This window comes from Trichechus manatus, unplaced genomic scaffold (genome assembly GCF_000243295.1).
Source record: "Trichechus manatus latirostris isolate Lorelei unplaced genomic scaffold, TriManLat1.0 scaffold00025, whole genome shotgun sequence".
NCBI lineage: Eukaryota > Metazoa > Chordata > Mammalia > Sirenia > Trichechidae > Trichechus > Trichechus manatus.
In genome coordinates, this window is record NW_004443961.1 from 4,516,131 (window position 1) to 4,536,028 (window position 19,898).

The window sequence follows — 19,898 nt, forward strand, 5'->3', positions numbered from 1 at the left end:
AGCTCTTCATAAGAGGGTGTCTGGATGTTGCTAATAAATCTGAGGGCTACATTTCAGTCGTGTATTAATGCTGTTAGGTGACATTTGTGAGTATTTTATAATACTTTCTTATCTCTCACCTTGATTTAAACGGTAATTGAAATATTTTCTCATTAAATACCTTTCACTTTTATGTGCTGCTGAACTAGTATGAGTGGAAACTAAGGAAAGATGAGAAAACATATTAGTGCTCTTGTATCCCCAAGGTGTCAGATTAAGGAGTTCTAAGCCTGATTTGCTAATATTGTAGGAAGTAACCCCACAGATCCTCATGGCTCAAATTTCCAAGCAGCCTAGTGGTGCTAGTTCAGTTTATGAGCAACAGATTGAAAAATATTTCTTTCCTGGGATATGAGACCAGTCAACTTTTATACAGCTTCCTTTAGTCTCAGAAGCCATTATAAAAAGAGACAGCACTCTGAGAACAGCCTACTGTAGGTTAGGATCTTCTGCTACTTTTATGACTTCAGTATTTTCTTCTGCTGCCACACTGGTTCATTTTGGTGGCATGCTAGTTAAACAACCCAAACCTGTTGCCGTCAAGTCAGTTTTGGCTCATAGTGACCCTATAGGACAAAGTAGAACTGCCCCACAGGGTTTCCAAGGCTGTAATCTTTAAGAAAACAGATTGACGTGCTAGTCAATAATACTATATAATACTATATAGTATTTTTTATTTATGAACCTTACCTTCCCTGCTAGATTTTAGTCTCCTTCAGGGCTGAGACCATGTCTTCTATTTCTTTGTATTCAACACAGCGTTTTAGGATAATGTTTAAACATCATTGGCATAACTAAAGTATTAGGTAGTTTTGATGTAGAAGGTATGATTTGAAGATATAGCAGTGAAATAGGCTGTTGTCATATGTATTCTTTAATTGGGAACCTAATTTAGATCACTTTCCATTTGTATAAGAATTTTTGCTAAAGTTTTGTGATAAAATGATTGAAAACCAAGGGGAGGAGTTTATTTCTAAATGCATATGTTCTAGAAAGTACGACAGATTAAAATAAGTTAAAATACGACAGTAGATTAAAATGAGATAGTGAAACTTATGGTGAGATATTTCCTTCTAATCTTGTCCTTTAGTGGCGGCATGATTTTGTGCATGGATGGATAAAAGTACCTGTGACTCATGAAACACAGGAAGAATGTCTTGGGTTGGCAGTATTAGATATGATGAGAATCGCCAAAGAAAAGGATCAAACCCCACTGGCCATCTATAACTCTGTCAGGTAATTTCCTTATGCAAATCCATGCATATACATGTGAACATTTAGAGTTTTTGTATAACTTAATTTGTACTTTCTGTGTTTGCCCACACATTTGATTTTATGTTAATAAATCATATAGGGGAAAAGTAGCAACACATAAAAAAGTACAACACATACTCTGAGGTCAAAGAAATTATCAAAAGAGTTAGCGTACCACAGAAAATATCATAGATGTTCATTACCTATTTATTACTTGAGTCTTTTATTCTGAAAAGGCAAGGTGAGGTCAGAGGATAGGAGAGAGCACTTGAAGGGTTAATTTCTGATGGTAGATCCTCAAATTGTCTGTATTAATAATGCTGAATCAGTATCTCTCAAATGGTGGTCTGTATTTTACTTGCATTGGAATCACCTGGCGTCCTTATTAAAATGAAAGATTCCCAAGAAAATTCAGTAAATCTGAGGTGAAGCACACGAATATGAATTTTTTTACAAGTGTTCCAGAGGATTCTTGTACAAGTGCTCCACAGTCCGTGTTCTTCAAATAATTCTTCTGCGTATTGATTTTTGAAAATCATGTGTCATATGGTTTTTTTGAAATACTTCTCCTGCAGCCTAGCTTTATGGCTATACAACTTCTTCTCTTTTTAAAGGTCTTTGTGATTATAGGATAGGAGCCCTGCTGGCATAGTGGTTAAGAGCTTGGTGGCTAAGCAAAAGGTTGGCAGTTCAAATCTACCAGCTGCTTCTTGGAAACCCTATGGGGCAGTTGTGCTCTGTCCTATAGGGTCGCTATGAGTCAGAATCAACTTGACAGGAATAGGTTTTTGGTTTATGGTGATTATAAGAATGCTGTGTTTGATTTATTTTTAAGTTTGAAGACTAAATATGTTGTGTATATAACATAGATTAAAAGTTCAAGGATATCCTGAATCTGGTCAAAACTTCCTTCTTCCTTGAAGTCCTTGTTTCAGTAACTGGCTTTAGTCACTCCTTTGCCGAGTGCCTTCAAAGCAAATATATACTCAGTTTGCAGGGTATCAGTTTTTATGTTTCCTTCTTTAAAGTGTTGTTGTTGTGTTTTTAGATGTCTGTTAGGCCTTAACCCAAGGGTGTAGGCCATAGGGTGTGATTTCAGGAACCTACTTCAGTCTAGAAAACCACAAAGTCCAAAGGAATCACTGAATTGTACATGTAAAAAATATTGAAATGGAAAATGTTTCGTTTTTTATATATATATATATACTTAACACAATATAAAAAAAGAAAAAAGTCCAAAGGAAAACCACAAACCTTTCTGTTTTCCATTCACTCAGATAAGGATTCCTGTAAGAGGATCTTTTCAAGGAAGAAGTTAGAGAGACTCATGAGTTTGATTTGACACATGGTTTGAGATGTTTCTGAAACATTCAGGTTAAATGAGTAGATTGACTAAATTTGGGACTATAGGATATGGGTCTGGAATTTAGAAGTCAGGACTAGAGATCGAATGTCTAGAGAATACCGATAAGAAGAGAAGAGGGCCTATAATTGAGTCCTGGGGAACTCCAGCGTTTAATCACCAGGTAAAGGCAATGAAGACTGAGAAGGAAGAGCCAAAGAGATGGGAATAAAAGCAGGAAAACTACGGGGAGAGAGTTTCATGGAGGGAATGAGCAACAATGTTGAATACTGTTGAAGAGTGACAAGTAAAATGAACATGGATATTTGGTTTTAGCAAAATGGAGGTTTTTCGTGATTTTAGCAAGAGAAGGCTGTATGGAATGATGGAGCAGAAGCCAGATTAGAGTGAGCTGAGGAGTAGATGGAAGGCAAGAAAATGAAATGACTGAGTATATAACACTTTCAAAAAGAGGCCAGGTAGGCTCTGGCTAGAGGAAGATGGCTAGAGGGAGATCAGAAAGAGCATTTCAAGATCTGTCCTGAATTACAGCGCTGTCAGTGATAGGATAATATCCATATGCCTACAAGGAAGACCAGTTAATATGACTGTTACTCAAATTTATGCACCAACCACTAATGCCAAAGATGAAGAAATGGAAGATTTTTACTAACTTCTGCAGTCCGAAATTGATCAAACATGCCATTAAGATGCATTGATAATTACTGGTGATTGGAATGCAGACGTTGGAAACAAAGAAAAGGATCAGTAGTTCGAAAATATAACCTTAGTGATAAAAATGACACCAGAGATCCCATGACACAATTTTGCAAGAGCAATGACTTCTTCATTGCATATACCTTTTCTCAGCAACATAAATGGTGACTGTATGCATGGACCTCACGAGGTGGAACACACAGGAATCAAATCAACTACATCTGTGGTAAGAGATGATGGAGAAGCTCAATATCATCAGTTAGAACAAGGCCAGGGGCTGACTGTGAAACAGATCATCAGTTGCTCATATGCAAGTTCAAGTTGACGTTGAAGAAAATTATAACAAGTTCACAAGAGCCAAAGTACAACCTTGAGCATACCCCACATGAATTTAGAGACCATCTCAAGAATAGATTTGACATGTTGAACACTAATGACCAAAGACCAGATGAGTTGTGGAATGACATCAAGGACATCATACATGAAGAAAGCTGAGGTCATTAAAAAGACAGGAAAGAAAGAAAAGACCCACATGGATGTCAGAAGAGACTCTGAAACTTGCTCTTGAACGTAGAGTAGCTAAAGGAGGAAATGATAAAGTAAATGTGGTGAACAGAAGATTTCAAAGGGCAGCTTGAAAAGACAAAGTATTATAATGAAATGTGCAAAGACCTGGAGTTAGAAAACCGAAAGGCAAGAATACACCCAGCATTTCTCAAGCTGAAAGAATTGAAGAAAAAATTCAAGCCTCGAGTTGCAATATTGAAGGATTCTGTGGGGAAAATACTGAACAACACAGGAAGCATCAAGAGAAGATGGAAGGAAAACACAGAATCGCTGTATCAAAAAGAGTTGGCCAACTTTCAACCATTTTAGGAGGTAACATATGATCAAGAACTGATGGTACTAAAGGAAGAAGTCCAAGCTGCACTGAAGACATTGGCAAAAAACAAGTCTCTAGGAATTGATAGAATACCAATTTAGATGTTTCAATAAATGGATGCAATGCTGGAGGTGCTCACTTATCTCTGTAAAGAAATTTGGAAGAGAGCTTCCTGGCCAACTGACTGCAAGAGATCCATGTTTGTGCCCATTCCAAAGAAAGGTGATCCAACAGAATGCGAAAATCATTGAACAATATCATTAATATCACATGCAAGTAAAATTTTGCTAAAGATCATTCAAAAGCGACTGCAGCAGTACATCGACAGGGAGCTGCCAAAAATTTAAGCAGGATTCAGAAGAGGACGTGGAATGAGGGGTATCGTTGCTGATGTCGGATGGATCTTGGCTGAAAGCAGAGGATACCAGAAAAGTGTTTATCTGTGTTTTATTGACTATACAAAGGTATTCAACTATGTGGATTATGGTGAATTATGGATAACATTGAGAAGAATGGGAATTCCAAAACACTTAATTGTGCTCATGAGGAACCTGTACATAGACCAAGAGGTGGTCGTTCGAACAGAACAAGGGGATACTGTGTAGCTTAAATTCAAGAGTAGTGTGTGTCAGGGTTGTATCCTTTCACCATACTTAATGCAGTCTGTATGCTGAGGAAATAATCTGAGAAGCTGGACTATATGAAGAAGAATGGGACGTGAGGATTGGAGGAAGACTCATTAACAACCTGCAATATGCAGCTGACACAACCTTGCTTACAGAAAGTGAAGAGGACTTGAAATATTTACTGATGAAGATCAAAGACTACAGCCTTTAGTATGGATTATACCTCAACATAAAGAAAACAAACATCCTCACAACTGGACCAGTAAGCAACATCATGATAAACGGAGAAAAGATTGAAGTTGTCACGGATTTCATTTTACTTGGATCCACAATCAGCTCCCACAGAAGCTGCAGTAAAGAATTCAAATGGCGTATTGCATTGGACAAATCAGCTGCAAAAGACCTCTCTAAAGTGTTGAAAAGGAAAGACATCACTCTGAGGACTAAGGTGTACCTGACCCAAGCCATGGTATTTTCAATCACTCATATTCATGTGAAAGCTGGACAGTGAATAAGGAAGACCAAAGAAGAATTGATGCCTTTGAATTACGGTGTTGGAGAAGAATATTGAATATGCCATGAACTGCCAGCACAGTGAACAAATCTGTCTTGGAAGAAGTATAGCCAGAATGCTCCTTAGAAGCAAGGATGGTGAGACTTTGTCTCATGTACTTTGAACATGTTATCGGGAGGGACCAGTTCCTGGAGAAGGACATCCTGCTTGGTAAAGTGGAAGGTCAGTGAAAAAGAGGAAGACCCTCAATGAGATGGATTAATACAGTGGCTGCAACAATGGGCTCAAACATGGCAATGATCATGAGGATGGCGCAGGTCTGGGCAACGTTTCGTTCTGTTGTACGTAGGGTTGCTGTGAGCTTGGAACTGACTGGAGGTCACCTAACAACAACAACAAAAGTGGGAGATGTGGGATAAAGAGATTTTACACTTAAGTTGGGAGGGACATTAGTACTTTTAAATTGTCTGGATAGAAGAGAAATAATTAATAGAGTAAAAATCCTTAGAGAGTGTGTACGTATGTTAGAGGAAGGGAGGAGGGTGTAGGTGAGTATATGTGGTAGAAATGGCTTTACTTAGCATTTCTACCATTCTGATATGATAGCCACAGATAACCTCAAAGGCATAGATAATAGTAAAAGAATTAGAAAGTGATGAGTTTTGATTACTAATTACTTTTATTTGTAATATAATTTAGTTATAAGTTCATATGACTTAATCTTTAGTGATGGCTATTTAACAATCAGCTCACAAAAATCCTTCAGATGTAATAATAGGCTCTCCTGAGCTGAAACGAGCTAGCTCCAGCATACCGCTGTCAGTAAGTAAACAATTATAGTATGGAATGATAAGTGATAGTACTGAATAATGCACAGATACTGTGAGAACAGAGGGAGAAGCATCTGATGTAGTCATGGAGGTCCGGAAAGGTTGCCTGGCTTTGATGATGCTGGTAAAATGAGAAGGAGCTAACTAAATAGGAAATGACTGATGGGAAGAAACATTAGTGTATGTGAAGGGATGGAAATTGAATAGAATTGTACCTTCAGGAACAAAGTGTTCTTTATTTGTCATATGTTTGGGAAGCAGAGAAATAAATTACCTAACTTCTTTAGGATATTGTACATAGAGATGGGAGTACAAATGAAACCTTTCTAAATGGGACAGTTTTAATGGTAAAGGAATTAGTAGGAGGTATTGAAGCTGGCCTAAGAAAACAACGTATATACAATAGAAATATGCTTGCATAATGAACAACAGTAGCATCCACAAAATGTACCATTTCCCAGAATTCAGATAAACTTTTGAGTATAACATCATAGGAAATATATGCAGCACAGTGCAGTGTCAAAAAAGAAAATGATATATAAGATAATCAGAAAAAGTACATTTTGGGAAAACTCCATTTTTAACTACAGTGAGCAAGCCTTCACTTCATTAGGGGAAAAAATTGACATCTACTGTAAACATTTGTGATGTCTTAGAGAAGGTACTGTATACGTATTCACATCATCAAATGAATGAAACCTTGAGGTTTTACACTGTCTGGGTGGTGTTTGTATGAACTTTCTCCACTTGACTACTGTTGTAGCACCCCCGTCATGGAGAAAGGGGATAACCTCTCTTTCAATTTTGTTATGAACTTCCCTTCTAATTTGTTTTGTTTTTCTGTGTGTGCTCTTTATCCCTAGCTACAAGACATTCTTACCAAAATGTGTTCGAGCAAAGATCCAAGACTATCATATTTTGACAAGGAAACGAATAAGGTATAGGTTTCGCAGATTTATTCAGCAGTTCAGCCAATGCAAAGCTACTGCCAGAAACTTGAAACTTAAGTATCTTATAAATCTGGAAGCTCTTCAGTCAGCCTTCTACACAGAGCAATTTGAAGTAAAAGAACCTGGAAGAGGTCCTTCAGGTGAGGAGATTTTTGCAACCATTATAATAACTGGAAACGGTGGAATTCAGTGGTCAAGAGGGAAACATAAAGAAAGTGAGACACTGACAGAACAGGTAATCCTTAATGATATGTTCTCATTCTTTGTTATTTTAAGTAGAATGGCAATGGAAGCAAAGTAATTGTAGTCCTTTGAAACATGGTCTTGTACTTCTCTTCTCCCATTAATAAGAAGCGGAAGTTTTTAATGGTGTGAAGCAATCAAGGTTATATGTGTAGTTCCTTTTTCATTGTTCTTAAATGGCTTTTGTTTCATTTTTTATGATGAAATAATTAGTAATGACTTTCTGATAGTTTCAGAAAAAGATTAAATTCTAAAAGTAATTTTTAAGGTAGTTCTGCCTCTTTTTTTTCTTTCACTATTATTGACAATAGGAGGCTCAATCATAAATTTTAGTTAAATGGAAAATGTTCTTTTTAATTGATTTTATGATAACATACTTGCTAAATAATTAATTTAGTTTTTTTTAGGTTTGTACTGCAAGCTTTGTATTTGTTCATATCTATGTTGTTCTTAGATGATTATTGGAGACTTAGAAGGAAGACTTGATTTTTATTCTTTGGTAGTTGAATTTCCAATTTTCTGGTGATGATGCCCATTAATGTTAATTGGATTGAAGGATACTATAGCATATTTTAGATTCCTGGCACCCTTAATGCTTTTTCATTTTTAAATCAAAGCAAGACACAATGTAGTCTTAGGGTTAGGTTATTAGGGGAGGGAATTCCATAAAATGGAATAAAATGCTATTGTTATCAGTGCCTTCTTTATTTTAAAGAATTTGGAGTATTTTAAAGTCTTGTTTTAAAATGGCGCCATATATTTTACCTGTTTTTAATTTCAATTGCTCTTAATCACAGGATTTACAGATATATTGTGATTTTCCTGATATTATTGATGTCAGCATTAAGCAAGCAAACCAAGAAGGCTCTAATGAAAGCAGAGTTGTAACTATTCATAAGCAAGATGGTAAAAATCTGGTAAGCTTGCTTTTAAGACTGAATAATGATTATATTTCATAGTTACCAGGAACAAGTATTTCAGAATCTTAATACCAAAGTTATTTTCTTGTAGGAATTTTGGTTATAGTTTTAAGTAAAGCTCTAAACATAAACATCAGTTTAGTAAGCTTTTTTTTTTATTACATCTAGCTTTTTGTATTACTACCAACACTATCTTTCCACAGAGTTTCTTGTATAGTAACATCTTTTCCACTCTTTGTTTTTTTTTTTTTTTGTGCGGGGAGAGCAGGAAAGGCACCTTTATTTCGTTATGCAAGCAACAGGAGTCAGTTGGAGGTGCTGCTGCCAAGGCTGCTCCCCAAGGGTGAGGAGAAAAGTTACTTTTAATGGGTTTACAAGTAGGGAGTTCATACAAGTTAGGTCAGCAGCATTCTTAATCATACTACGCAGGCACAGTGGGGTTTACATATAACTTCTGAGCAAAGCAAGCAGGATTTTAATGCAAAGCTGTGGGGGAGGAAGCCAAGCAAACAAAACAGGATTTTTGATACAAAGCTGCTTGAGGCTCTACCTTACTCCCTCTATTTCTTTTTGGACATTGGTCATTCAGGACCAGTGTCCATTTTGAATTATAGCCCAGCTCAGAATATGTTTGGCATGTTCTCGGGGAGCTTTTGCGCTCATTGTTTTGATTAACAAAGTACTGTTCTTTTTCTCCCACTCTGAGTTGTTCTGGTTCCCTATTGTGATGCTCATTCCTGACTATAATCTTTTTTTAATCAACAGGGGTGTGTACCATGCCTAATTTAAAAAAAAAAATCAGTACAATGCTGTTGGGAATTTATATAACAAAATGTAAACCAATCCCAAGTCCGCCCCACCAAAGCTGTGAGATATGGTTGATTCTAAAAGATGAAACCTTTCCTTTTCTTTTTAGTTTCAGAAAGATCATTTATTTCAACCAAAAGGGAAGAAATGGATTCCTTTATACTTTGTTCTTAAATTTCTTATTTATCTGACTCTGTTTTCATTCTCCTGGCTTAAACGTCATTTTGTTAGTGCTGTCCGGTCGACTCATAGCGACCCTCTGTACAACAAAACGAAACACTGCCTGGTCCTGCGCCACCCTCACAATCGTTGTTATTCTTGAGCCCGTGGTTGCAACCACTGTGTCAATCCATCTTGTCTTGAGTCTTCCTGTTTTTCACTGACCGTCTACTTTACCAAGCATGATGTCCTTCTCCAGGGACTGGTCCCTCCTGATAGATGTCGAAAGTACGTGAGACAAATCTCGCCATCCTTGCTTCTAAGGAACATTCTGGCTGTGCTTTTTTGAAGACAGATTTGTTCATTCTTCTGGAAGTCCAATTGTACATTCAGTATTCTTCGCCAGCACCATAATTCAAAGGCATCAGTTCTTCTTTGGTCTTCCTTATTTATTGTACAGCTTTCACATGCATATGAGGTGATTGAAAACACCATGGCTTAGGTCAGGCACACCTTGGTCCTCAAAATGACATCTTTGGTTTTTAACACTTTAAAGAGAGATCTTTTGCAGCAGATTTGTTCATTTAACTTAGATATCTGTGTGACCTACCTGTCTGACTATTTCAGGGTTATAGTACCAAAATTATAAGTAACTTGCAGCTTACTTTAGTCAGTGTACTTTACTGTTCTTAGACAAAAATATGATCTAGTGTATACCCACTGCCTCCTAGTCTTTGAGAAAAAATGAAATGGTCTTCTGATCTGTTTTTGAAAATGAACTCGGACAGCATTGTGGATGGATCGTTTAGGGTGGGTGGGAAAAGAAGGCTGGATGCAAATAAGTCAGTCATGCTCGTAGTTAATAATTAGACTTGGACTAGGGATATAAGCAGTGGGATGGCAGTATTAGAAATAGCCTGTATGAAAAACATTGTATTAGAATTAACAAGAGTTGGTGATCATCAAATACTGGGAGTAGGTAGCCACAGTTAACTTTGATTATTTTGTAGTATACAAGTAAAGCATTAATAAGATCCTATTGTAAGAAAAAAATTCAATAATTCAGATTTACACAGAATAGGTAAAAAAAAGTCCTTGTAACTAACATTCATGTTGGTCTTACTCCCCTCTCTGGAAGTAACTGTTGATATCAGCTTTCTGTGTTTATTTTCTTTACATAAATGAGGTCATAGTTCATCTATTGTTCTTTCACTAGTGTTTTTTTTTTCCTAACAAGATATCAATTGTTCTATATACCTATGGATCTAACTCTTGAAACTACTACTGTGTATATGCTATGATGTATAATTTATTTTACAATTCACCCTGCTACTAATAGACCTTTAATCTTTGTCATTTTTTTTGCTATTGCAAAAAATGCAACAAGTAGACATCTTTGTATAAGCTTTTCTATATATGTAAGTCAGTATATTGCTAGGAGAGATAGAGAAGAAAGTTAATTTAGGAACAGCATGAGATGAAGAGAACTTTCTTGAATATTTAGGAAGAGTTGACTTTTCAAGTGGTACTTAATATAAATATTGTTTCTTTTTCCTCTCTCTTGCTGTTTAGGAAATTGAACTTAGCTCATTAAGAGAAGCTTTATCTTTCGTGTCAGTGATTGACGGATACTATAGATTAACTGCAGATGCACATCATTACCTCTGCAAAGAAGTGGCACCTCCAAGAGTGCTTGAAAATATACAAAGCAACTGTCATGGACCAATTTCGTAAGTAATACAAACTTTAAAAGTAAAATTTTTAAAGGTAAATGAGACGTTTACAGAGAAGATTTTCTACAACAGAATGATATAAGTGGGTTTAGGAATTTAGAAAAAATCTTTATTTGACTGACATTGGGTTGTTCTTTTTTTGTTATTAACAGAAGTCTATAGTTTGCAATCAGATTAAATAATAATTAGAATTGTTTAGGACATAATTTACTATGTGTCCTAGTTTATAATAGTTACAACTTGTATAAGTTTAACACTTAATTGCTATTCATGTTTAACTCTTAGATGTTATTTAAAACCATGATATTATTATTATTATTTTTGCTAATTTAAAAAGACCTCCAATTTAGTTTCATTTATTTTTATTCATTTATTTATTATTCGTTCATTTATTATTATTTTCGCTAATTTAAAAAGACTTCTGATTTAGTTTCATTTATTTTGAAATCCTGCGAGCAGCCACAGTACAAAACTTGAAAATCTTCATTATTTTTGGATAATCCAACTCCTTCTACTGAAAACTTCAAACACAAGATGATGTCCGTATTTCGAGACTAGTGCTGTCTAGTAGTCTTTTCTGCAGTGATGAAATTGATCTATATTTGCACTGTCTAATACAGTAAACACTGGCTGGTACAACTGAGGAAATGAATTTTTATTTCATTTAGTTTTAAATAACTGCGTTTAACTAATAGCTACCATACTGACCACACAATTGTAGATCCTTATTTTAATACTGAGTAAACCCAACTATCATGCATAAAGTCTGTTTAGCCCAAGTCCTAATTCTCTCTCAGCCAGGGTGTACTTTGATTGACCCCAGGTTTGAAGAACCTAAGCAGAAGAAATGATCTTGGATTATGAGCATGTTTCTTGAACTTAACCTACCCCTAAATATTTGAGAAAATGACTGTTATTTAAGACTTGATTCAGTCTATACCTGATGTTTTGATTCAGTCTACATATACTAGGAGCCCTGGTGGCACAGTGGTTAAGAGCTTGGCTGATAACCAAAAGGTTGGCAGTTCAAATCTACCAGTCGCTCCTTGGAAACCCTGTGGGAGAGTTCTACTCTGCCCTATAGGGTCGCTGTGAGTTGGAATTGACTTGCCAGCAGAGGGTTTGGTTTTTTTTTTGGTACTGTGTAACTAATAAGTAAGGTTGTTACATAAAAGTTGTGCTACTTGAACATTCTGTCTAAATTTTACATGTTCAGTAAAAAAAAACTTTATACTATTCATTTGTCCATCCATCATCCATTTAAACTTTCTTTCATTTTTTTAATAGAACATTTACTGAGCACCTACTATGTGCCAGGCACTAGTTTGTATATGAGAAAGATGGTGATAAGTAAATATAGTTTGTAGTTTTCTTGTGGTGTCTTTACCTGGCTTTCTTATCAGGGTAATGCTGTCCTCATAGAATGAGTTAGGAGGTGTTCCTTCCTCTGTTTCTTCAGAAGGGTTTGAGAAGGGTTGGTGTTAACTCTTCTTTAAATGTTTAGTAGAATTCACCAAGGGAGCCATCTGGTCTTGGACTTTATTTTTTTGGGAGGTTTTTGATTACTGATTCAATCTCTTCCCTTGTTATAGGTCTGTTGAAATTTTCTATTTCTGCTTGAGTTAGTTTAGGTGGTTTGCGCGTTTCTTGAAATTTGCCATTTCTTCTAGGTTATCTAATTTGTTGGCATGCAATTGTTCATACTGTTCTCTTATAATCCTTGGTATTTCCGAAAGGTCCATAGTGGTGTCCCCACTTCCATTTCTGATTTTAATTATTTGCATCCTCTCTCCTTTTTTCCTTGTCAGTCTAGTTAAAGATTTGTCAATTTTATTACTCTTTTCAAAGAACCAAAGATTATTGATGAACATACAAAGTACAGGAGACTTCCAAGAATTATGAGTGTTAGATTTGCCTTTAGATCATTTAGATGACATTTTGGTCATAACGGCATGGTGCTTGGGTATGTTATGTTAAAAAGGCTGTTGGAAATTTAATAGGGGTTTTGTTGAACCTATACATCCATTTGGCAAATAATTTCTTCTTTACCTTTAGAATGGATTTTGCCATCAGTAAACTGAAGAAAGCTGGTAATCAGACTGGACTGTACGTACTTCGATGCAGTCCTAAGGACTTTAATAAGTATTTTCTCACATTTGCTGTTGAGGTTAGTATGTCACATTAATTAATGGTAACAACTTTATTTTGTCCATCTCATTTCCCCTTCATATTTAACCACCATATTTCCTTTTTAATACTCAGAATTATAGCTTTGGGTTTGATAGCATAATAATGCTAAATTTTTCTCAAGGACGCTGCACAAGCAAGATGTAATTCTTAGCAATTATATAAAAATAGAAAATGCTTCATAATGTGTTTTTATCCTTTTATTTGATATTTATTTTTTGATGTTTGGGTTGTGATCAGCTTGTCAAATGATGTTTCATCAAGTCTCTTGAAGTTCCTTTTTTTGCAAACATGGAAATCTCTGTCAAATCACGTAGAACAAAGTAGATCAAAAGCAAATTTTACTGAGAATGATTACATGATCAGCAGGAAATAGTGCAGTCACACACGCACACACAAAAACAGAAGCATTTTAGCACTTTTAACTGTAGCACTTTAACCAATATTAAGAATAGTGATCTATAGTGTATGTTTTAAACATAAAACTACAGTGAGACCTCACTGTTAAGACAAATCTTCTGGAACCTCTTATAAGATTATTTATTATACAAAATCTTGAGAAACTTTATAGCAACTTCCAGATTTATCTTTTTAAAAATGGAGAAAGTAAGCATTTTGTTATTCGGTTATTTTAATTTTTATGAAATTGAATCATCTTATATTTAGCATATGTAGATAATGGATTAGTTTCCATAAATACAGAAGGTGGTTTACTCTATGACTTACCATTGTAAAATACTGATAATCCATCCTGATTTGACATTATCATCTCACTATAACAATCCATTATATTGAATTATCAATAATTCAGAATTTAAATTTTTTTATGTTTACTGTATGTGTCCAGCCTAAAATGAAGACTATGTGTTTGGGAGTATGTGATATAGGCTTATTTCCAAGGGAGTATGTGATATAGCCCTGCCTTCAAAAAACTTATTCTTTAGAAAAACAGCAATAAGAAAGTATACCAAAAAATACTAAGTTGAGCATTGTAATTACCCAGTATAGCAAATATTGAGAATAACAGAAGGGGTTACAATTATTAAGAGAATTTTTTGGAGTAGGAAGGACTTGAGAGAGACCTTGAGGTTTTGGTAGATTTTATATAAATGGTTCAAAATAAGATGAATATACTTATAAGGAGCGTCTCAAAAAATAGTTGAAAGAACAAGTTTATAACACAGCACATAAGATAAGCATGTAAAACAAACTGCAAAATATTAAAAATGCTATATCAGAGATAATTATACAAGTATGATAGTGGCACAACAGAATGAGTGATTACCTTTGTTTGTGGAATGGGGTGGAAGTTGTCAGCGAAGTCCTCACAGAAAAAGTGGTGCTTGAAGTGAATTTTAAGGAATGAATACAAAGTTTATTGCTCCGAAGGAAAGGAAGCAGATTTTAGAAAGACAGATGGTGTGTATAGTTATCCAGGCATTAAACAGCATGCCATTTGCTTGTGGTTACTTAAGTCACTTAATAAGGCTGCAGTACAGGTTGTGTGTTGTGAGTAGTAGGAAGTGAGGTTGGAGATGGAGGAAGAAGCCAGCTCATGAAAGGCTTTATATGCTACACTAGTTTTAGACTTTATCCTGCAAATGATGGGAAGCCATTAAGGACAGTATTGCTAGTGTTAATTAACATCGCTTTCTTACTTGCTTCTTAATAAAATCAACTGTCAGCCACTTCCTGTAAGCTATACAATTGTAATTAGATACCTTTCTGAGGAACCAAACATTTCTATCTCCCTGTATCAGCAGTACAGTAGGGTTCCCAGTTCTAAATATTCTGTTGTTTTTGTGATACCCCCTTTCTCAGAATAATTACTGTAACATCCGTTGTGATTTCCCCCCCTCTCTGTAATTAAATTTATATAGCGAGACAATGTCATTGAATATAAGCACTGTTTGATTACAAAAAATGAGAATGGAGAATACAACCTCAGTGGCACTAAGAAGAACTTTAATAATCTTAAAGATCTTTTGAACTGCTACCAGATGGAAACTGTTCGTTCAGACAGTATAATTTTCCAGTTTACTAAATGCTGCCCCCCAAAGCCAAAAGGTAAAATAATTTTTTTAGTTATTTTTAAAATACTGGTCATGGATTATGCATCTGGTGGGAGGTATCTTCATTACATTGATTTCAAAAGAAGTATGAAAGAAGCAGCTCCAAAACCAAATTAATTTTGACTTACTCTGTTGTAGAACCATCATCAGATAGAATTGTTTCGTTTGCTTTGGGTTGTTGAGAAGTGACTTGAAGTTCCATAATTATAGAATGGCATTTTAAGAATAATAATGGCTTGGTATAAATCAGTCATTATTTGTTGAACTAGAAGGCCTCACTACCAAATTTTCATATATGTTATAAGTAAAAATTTTCATACTCTTTTGGGATTTTAATTTCTCAATTTTAAAAATAAGAATAGTAAGATTGGAAATCCCTTGAAATAATAATTGTCTTATTATTAAAGTTATTATTAAAAATCCTGAAAAATTATATTAGTTAAGGAACTGATTATAATTTTAATGTATGAAATGGAGAACATCAAAGTTTAATGAATAAACTCCTTAGATAATTTTCTATGGAAAAAAAAGAACAATAAGCATTTATTAAGCATTTTTTATACATAGAACACACTTTATTTTACTCCTCTTTGGAGTAATTTATATCCTCTGTGTTTTGATTGTGTGTGTGTATTTTTTATTTTTTCAGATAAATCAAACCTTTTAGTCTTCAGAACTAATGGTGTTTCTGATGTACCAACCTCACCAACATTACAGAGGCATAATAATGTAAACCAGATGGTGTTTCACAAAATCAGAAATGAAGATTTGATCTTTGTAAGTCATTAGTTACTGATTATTGTCTTTTTTGGCCTTTTAAAATAAAACCTGTTTAAACAACGCTTGTTTTCTTCATTTGTTGCCTCATATGACATTTGAAACTATTTTGTCATAACTTATGCTATAAAAATTTAGTTGTAATTTAAATTTTCATTTCTTATTAAAAATTTTCCAAATTTGAGTTTGAGATAAGTGAAATTAATTATTTTAAGAATAGAATTGTATTTTCTTTTCAGAAATTTAAAAATCTCCCTCTACTAATCTTAAATTAAAAATTTGAAATTTTCCTTTGTAAAATTAAAAATGAGAAATCTTCCTCTACAGAAGACCCATGCCTTAACTCTCAGGTTCTCAAGAAAGTAAGGGAAATCCAAGGGGTTAAAAATAAAGAATTGAAAGCCGAAGTAGTAGGTAAGAGCTGATGTTTTCACTGCAGGATGGTGTTGGGGGCAGGAATTGGTCTCACTAAACAAGGGACTTAAGATTTAGCAGCAATACAGAAGCAGGGGTGAGGTCTTAGGCCTGCACAAGGCCAGAAGTTAAAACTGAGACTGTCCCTGGATAAATCTAGGATCCTTGAGTTAATACATCTTTAGTAAAATGATACATTATGAAAAATTTACCTACTAGCAAAAGGAGAAGAGAAGATTGTCTTCGTTGGGCTCTTAGTGAGGAAAAAGAGTCTCTCCTGAGAATTTGTAATCAAAGGCTTTTGAGTTTGGGTTTCTTTATTCTACCTGCATGCTCTGAGATAACCTATGCCAATAAATTAAATTAAAAAAAATTAAATAATACTCTGTTGCTTCGCAGAAGCAAATGCGAAACCTTTTTTGGAATAATTTACCCTTAATCTAGGCCACCCAGGATTCCCAAAGATAAAACCACTTCAAACATGAGCTTATAATAGAAAATTTAAAAACATCCAGGGAAATAATAAAAGGTTAAACAAGAGTCAGCAGACCAACTGACATCAAATTGGACTTCCATTAACTTCATATAATAGAATTTTCAGATCAAAGAAACTATAAAATACATACAAATATTTAAAGTTATAAAAGGAGTTGAAACCATGAGGAAATGACAAATCAAAAAGGACTAAAAAGACTTGGAAAAAAATAGAATGTATAAAAATGGAAAATATACGCATTGACATTAAGCAAAATGGACAGGTTAGAAAGCAGATTACTGATAGCTGAATTAGTGACTTAGAAAATAGATCTGAAGAAATTACTCAGAGTGTAGCAAATGGGGAGAAAGAAATGGAAACTGTGAAAAAGTATATGGGAGGTAGAATAGAAACACCAACTCATATCTAAGCTCCGTAGGGAGACAACGGATAGATTTATCCAGAGTTGTAAAGAGATGACTCCTCATGTGAGGAATAGGAAGCACAGAGTGGCCAGGTGACTTGACTAACATTACAAAACTAATAAGTAGTAGAGCTTGGATTTGAACCCAGGTAGTCCTGCTTCAGAGTGCAGGCTTTCAATAATTACTCTGTAAGGATATATAATAAATACTAGTAATAGTAATAATAGCTGACACATATTGAGATTTACTGTGTGTCATGGACTGTTACCAAGTGCTTTCATATGTTAATTTATTGTTGATAATAATCCTATGGGAAAAGTACAGTTATTATCCCCATTTCTCAGATGAAGAAACCAAGACAAAGAGGGATTAGATAGCCTATATAAGGTCATACAATTAGTAAGTGGTAATAAGGAACAAGTCAGACATACTGCTTCCACAGACTACACTGTATTGCCTTTCTGCTGCAGGTAAGCAAGGTAAACAAAGAAAAAGATGCACACAAATAAATGTAGGTAAACACTGACTCTATTTAAAAATGTAAACATTAACTAAAAGAGTTTAAAAACCCGATGGAACCTGTTTCTGTCTTTCTTAAGGAACAAGAATAGAAGAATTAATTAATTTGGAGTCTCAAATCTGGGTTTAGTTAGTAAGAGAAATACTTGCTTATAGATTGTTTCTTTTTTTTGTCATTGTGCATAATTCTTAAGTTTTACTTTTTTGTCCTTCTTCCTTCTCTTTCCTTTTTTTTTGAAGAATGAAAGTCTTGGCCAAGGCACTTTTACAAAAATTTTCAAAGGCGTAAGAAGAGAAGTAGGAGACTATGGTCAGCTGCATGAAACAGAGGTTCTTCTCAAAGTTCTAGATAAAGCACATAGAAACTACTCAGAGGTTTGTATGTTCTTCGTGCACTTCATTTAGTTTATGATGTTGAAAGGGTGCTCTCCTAAGCTCACAGCACATTCACGCATGCAGCTTTTCAAGATTGTAGTTTAAGAAATCATAGTTGATCCTCATTATTCACAGATTCTGTATTTGTAGCCCCCAAATCAATACTCGTGGCACTTTTGCAGTCATTCACAGACTTGTACATGTGCATAGCAGCAAAAACGTCATCCCCCAATGTGCGTGGCCCAAGCTGAGGCCCAGCAAGGCAATGCTCTGCCTTCTTGTTTCAGCCACGTGCTTTAAACAAGTGTCCTTTTCACAGTATCTTTAGTGCCATGTTTTTTGCATTTCTGTGCTTTTCGTTGGTGATTTTGCTTTCGAAATGGTCTCCAAGTATGGTGCTGAAGTGCTGTCTTGTGTTCCTGAGCACAAGAAGACTGTGATGTGCCTTACAGAGAAAATAGACTTGTCAGATAAGCTTTGTTTAGGTAGGAGTTACAGTGTCGTTGGCTGTGAGTTCAGTGTTAATGAAACAACAATATAAAGTATGGTGTCTTTAAACAAGAACACACATCAAACAAGGTTATGTATTGATTGGGTGACAACAATGTGACCAGTGGCTCACAGGAATCTAACCCTGTGTTTGCCTTAGGAGCAGTGGTTTAATATTGGTTAATTCAGTGTTTATGTCAACTTAATAGAACGTCACTACTGCAGATAATAAGAATTAACTGTATGTATATTAAGGACCTTTCTGAGGATGCACTCTGTTGGGACTATAGAAAATTATAGAATTTTTAGTAATAGTATATTATTTCAAAACTACTTTTAGCATTGTGTTTATGGGCATTATTACATCTCTTCCTGTACCAAGGCAATGGTTTTCATACCTGATTCCCCAGAGATTTATGAGTTCCATAGAAGTATTTCCACAATTCCATTTACTTTTAAAGCACAAATTTGAAAGACACTGTACTAAGAAACACTGTAGGCAAAATATGGATGCTTCCTGGCCATCATCAGAGATGCTACCTAGGCAGAAACCCAGCTGTCAGTTACCAGAACCCTGAGCATAGCAAGGCATCACCAAACTTGACATGAAGCATTTATGATCCTTAGAATACCTTAAAAGTAGATGATGATGTGAAACATAAAAGCTGAAGAGTTGTTCTCATCGACAGTATTAGTGATCACGATGCTGTGAACAACCATACCCAGTAGTTCTAGTAAGGTTTAGTTGAGTTAGAGTGATGTTAATACTGTACCATTATTCTGATGGATGTCATGATATTTTATCTGCACAGAGACCATTCTTCATTCTTTAGGAAGCAGCATTTGAAGGTCCCATCCATGTACTTCAGCCCCATATCACCATCTCTGGTGTCCACCTCTAGTAGTACCTCTGCTCTGTATTCTAGGTGCTGTGGGTTTAAGCCTGTTTGATTCTCGTCACTCATGGAACCTCATACCGCTACTGCTCTCTCACATTGTTCTCTACATATTCTAGGCTCACTTAGGGGTTTCCTCAGAATGCACCCTCACACCAAGAATGATGGCAGTTGTTCAAAGGGACCAAAGCACATTCTGTAGTCCTGTTGAGAAGGTGCATTTCTCTTAGGGCAAGATTATCTCTCTGAACT

At 35.3% G+C, this 19,898-nt stretch overlaps 1 protein-coding gene across 1 annotated transcript in view; it reads left to right on the top strand.

Moving 5' to 3' along the window:
• The window catches only part of JAK2 (Janus kinase 2), a 100,686-nt gene that overhangs the window by 63,766 nt on the left and 17,022 nt on the right, over positions 1–19,898 (top strand). The window contains exons 6-14 of the mRNA XM_023728563.1: positions 1,130–1,275; positions 7,069–7,390; positions 8,196–8,315; positions 10,857–11,014; positions 13,073–13,184; positions 15,085–15,271; positions 15,926–16,053; positions 18,127–18,290; positions 18,412–18,523. Coding sequence (XP_023584331.1) covers positions 1,130–1,275; positions 7,069–7,390; positions 8,196–8,315; positions 10,857–11,014; positions 13,073–13,184; positions 15,085–15,271; positions 15,926–16,053; positions 18,127–18,290; positions 18,412–18,523 — 1,449 coding nt within the window. The remainder of the gene's footprint in view (positions 1–1,129; positions 1,276–7,068; positions 7,391–8,195; positions 8,316–10,856; positions 11,015–13,072; positions 13,185–15,084; positions 15,272–15,925; positions 16,054–18,126; positions 18,291–18,411; positions 18,524–19,898) is intronic.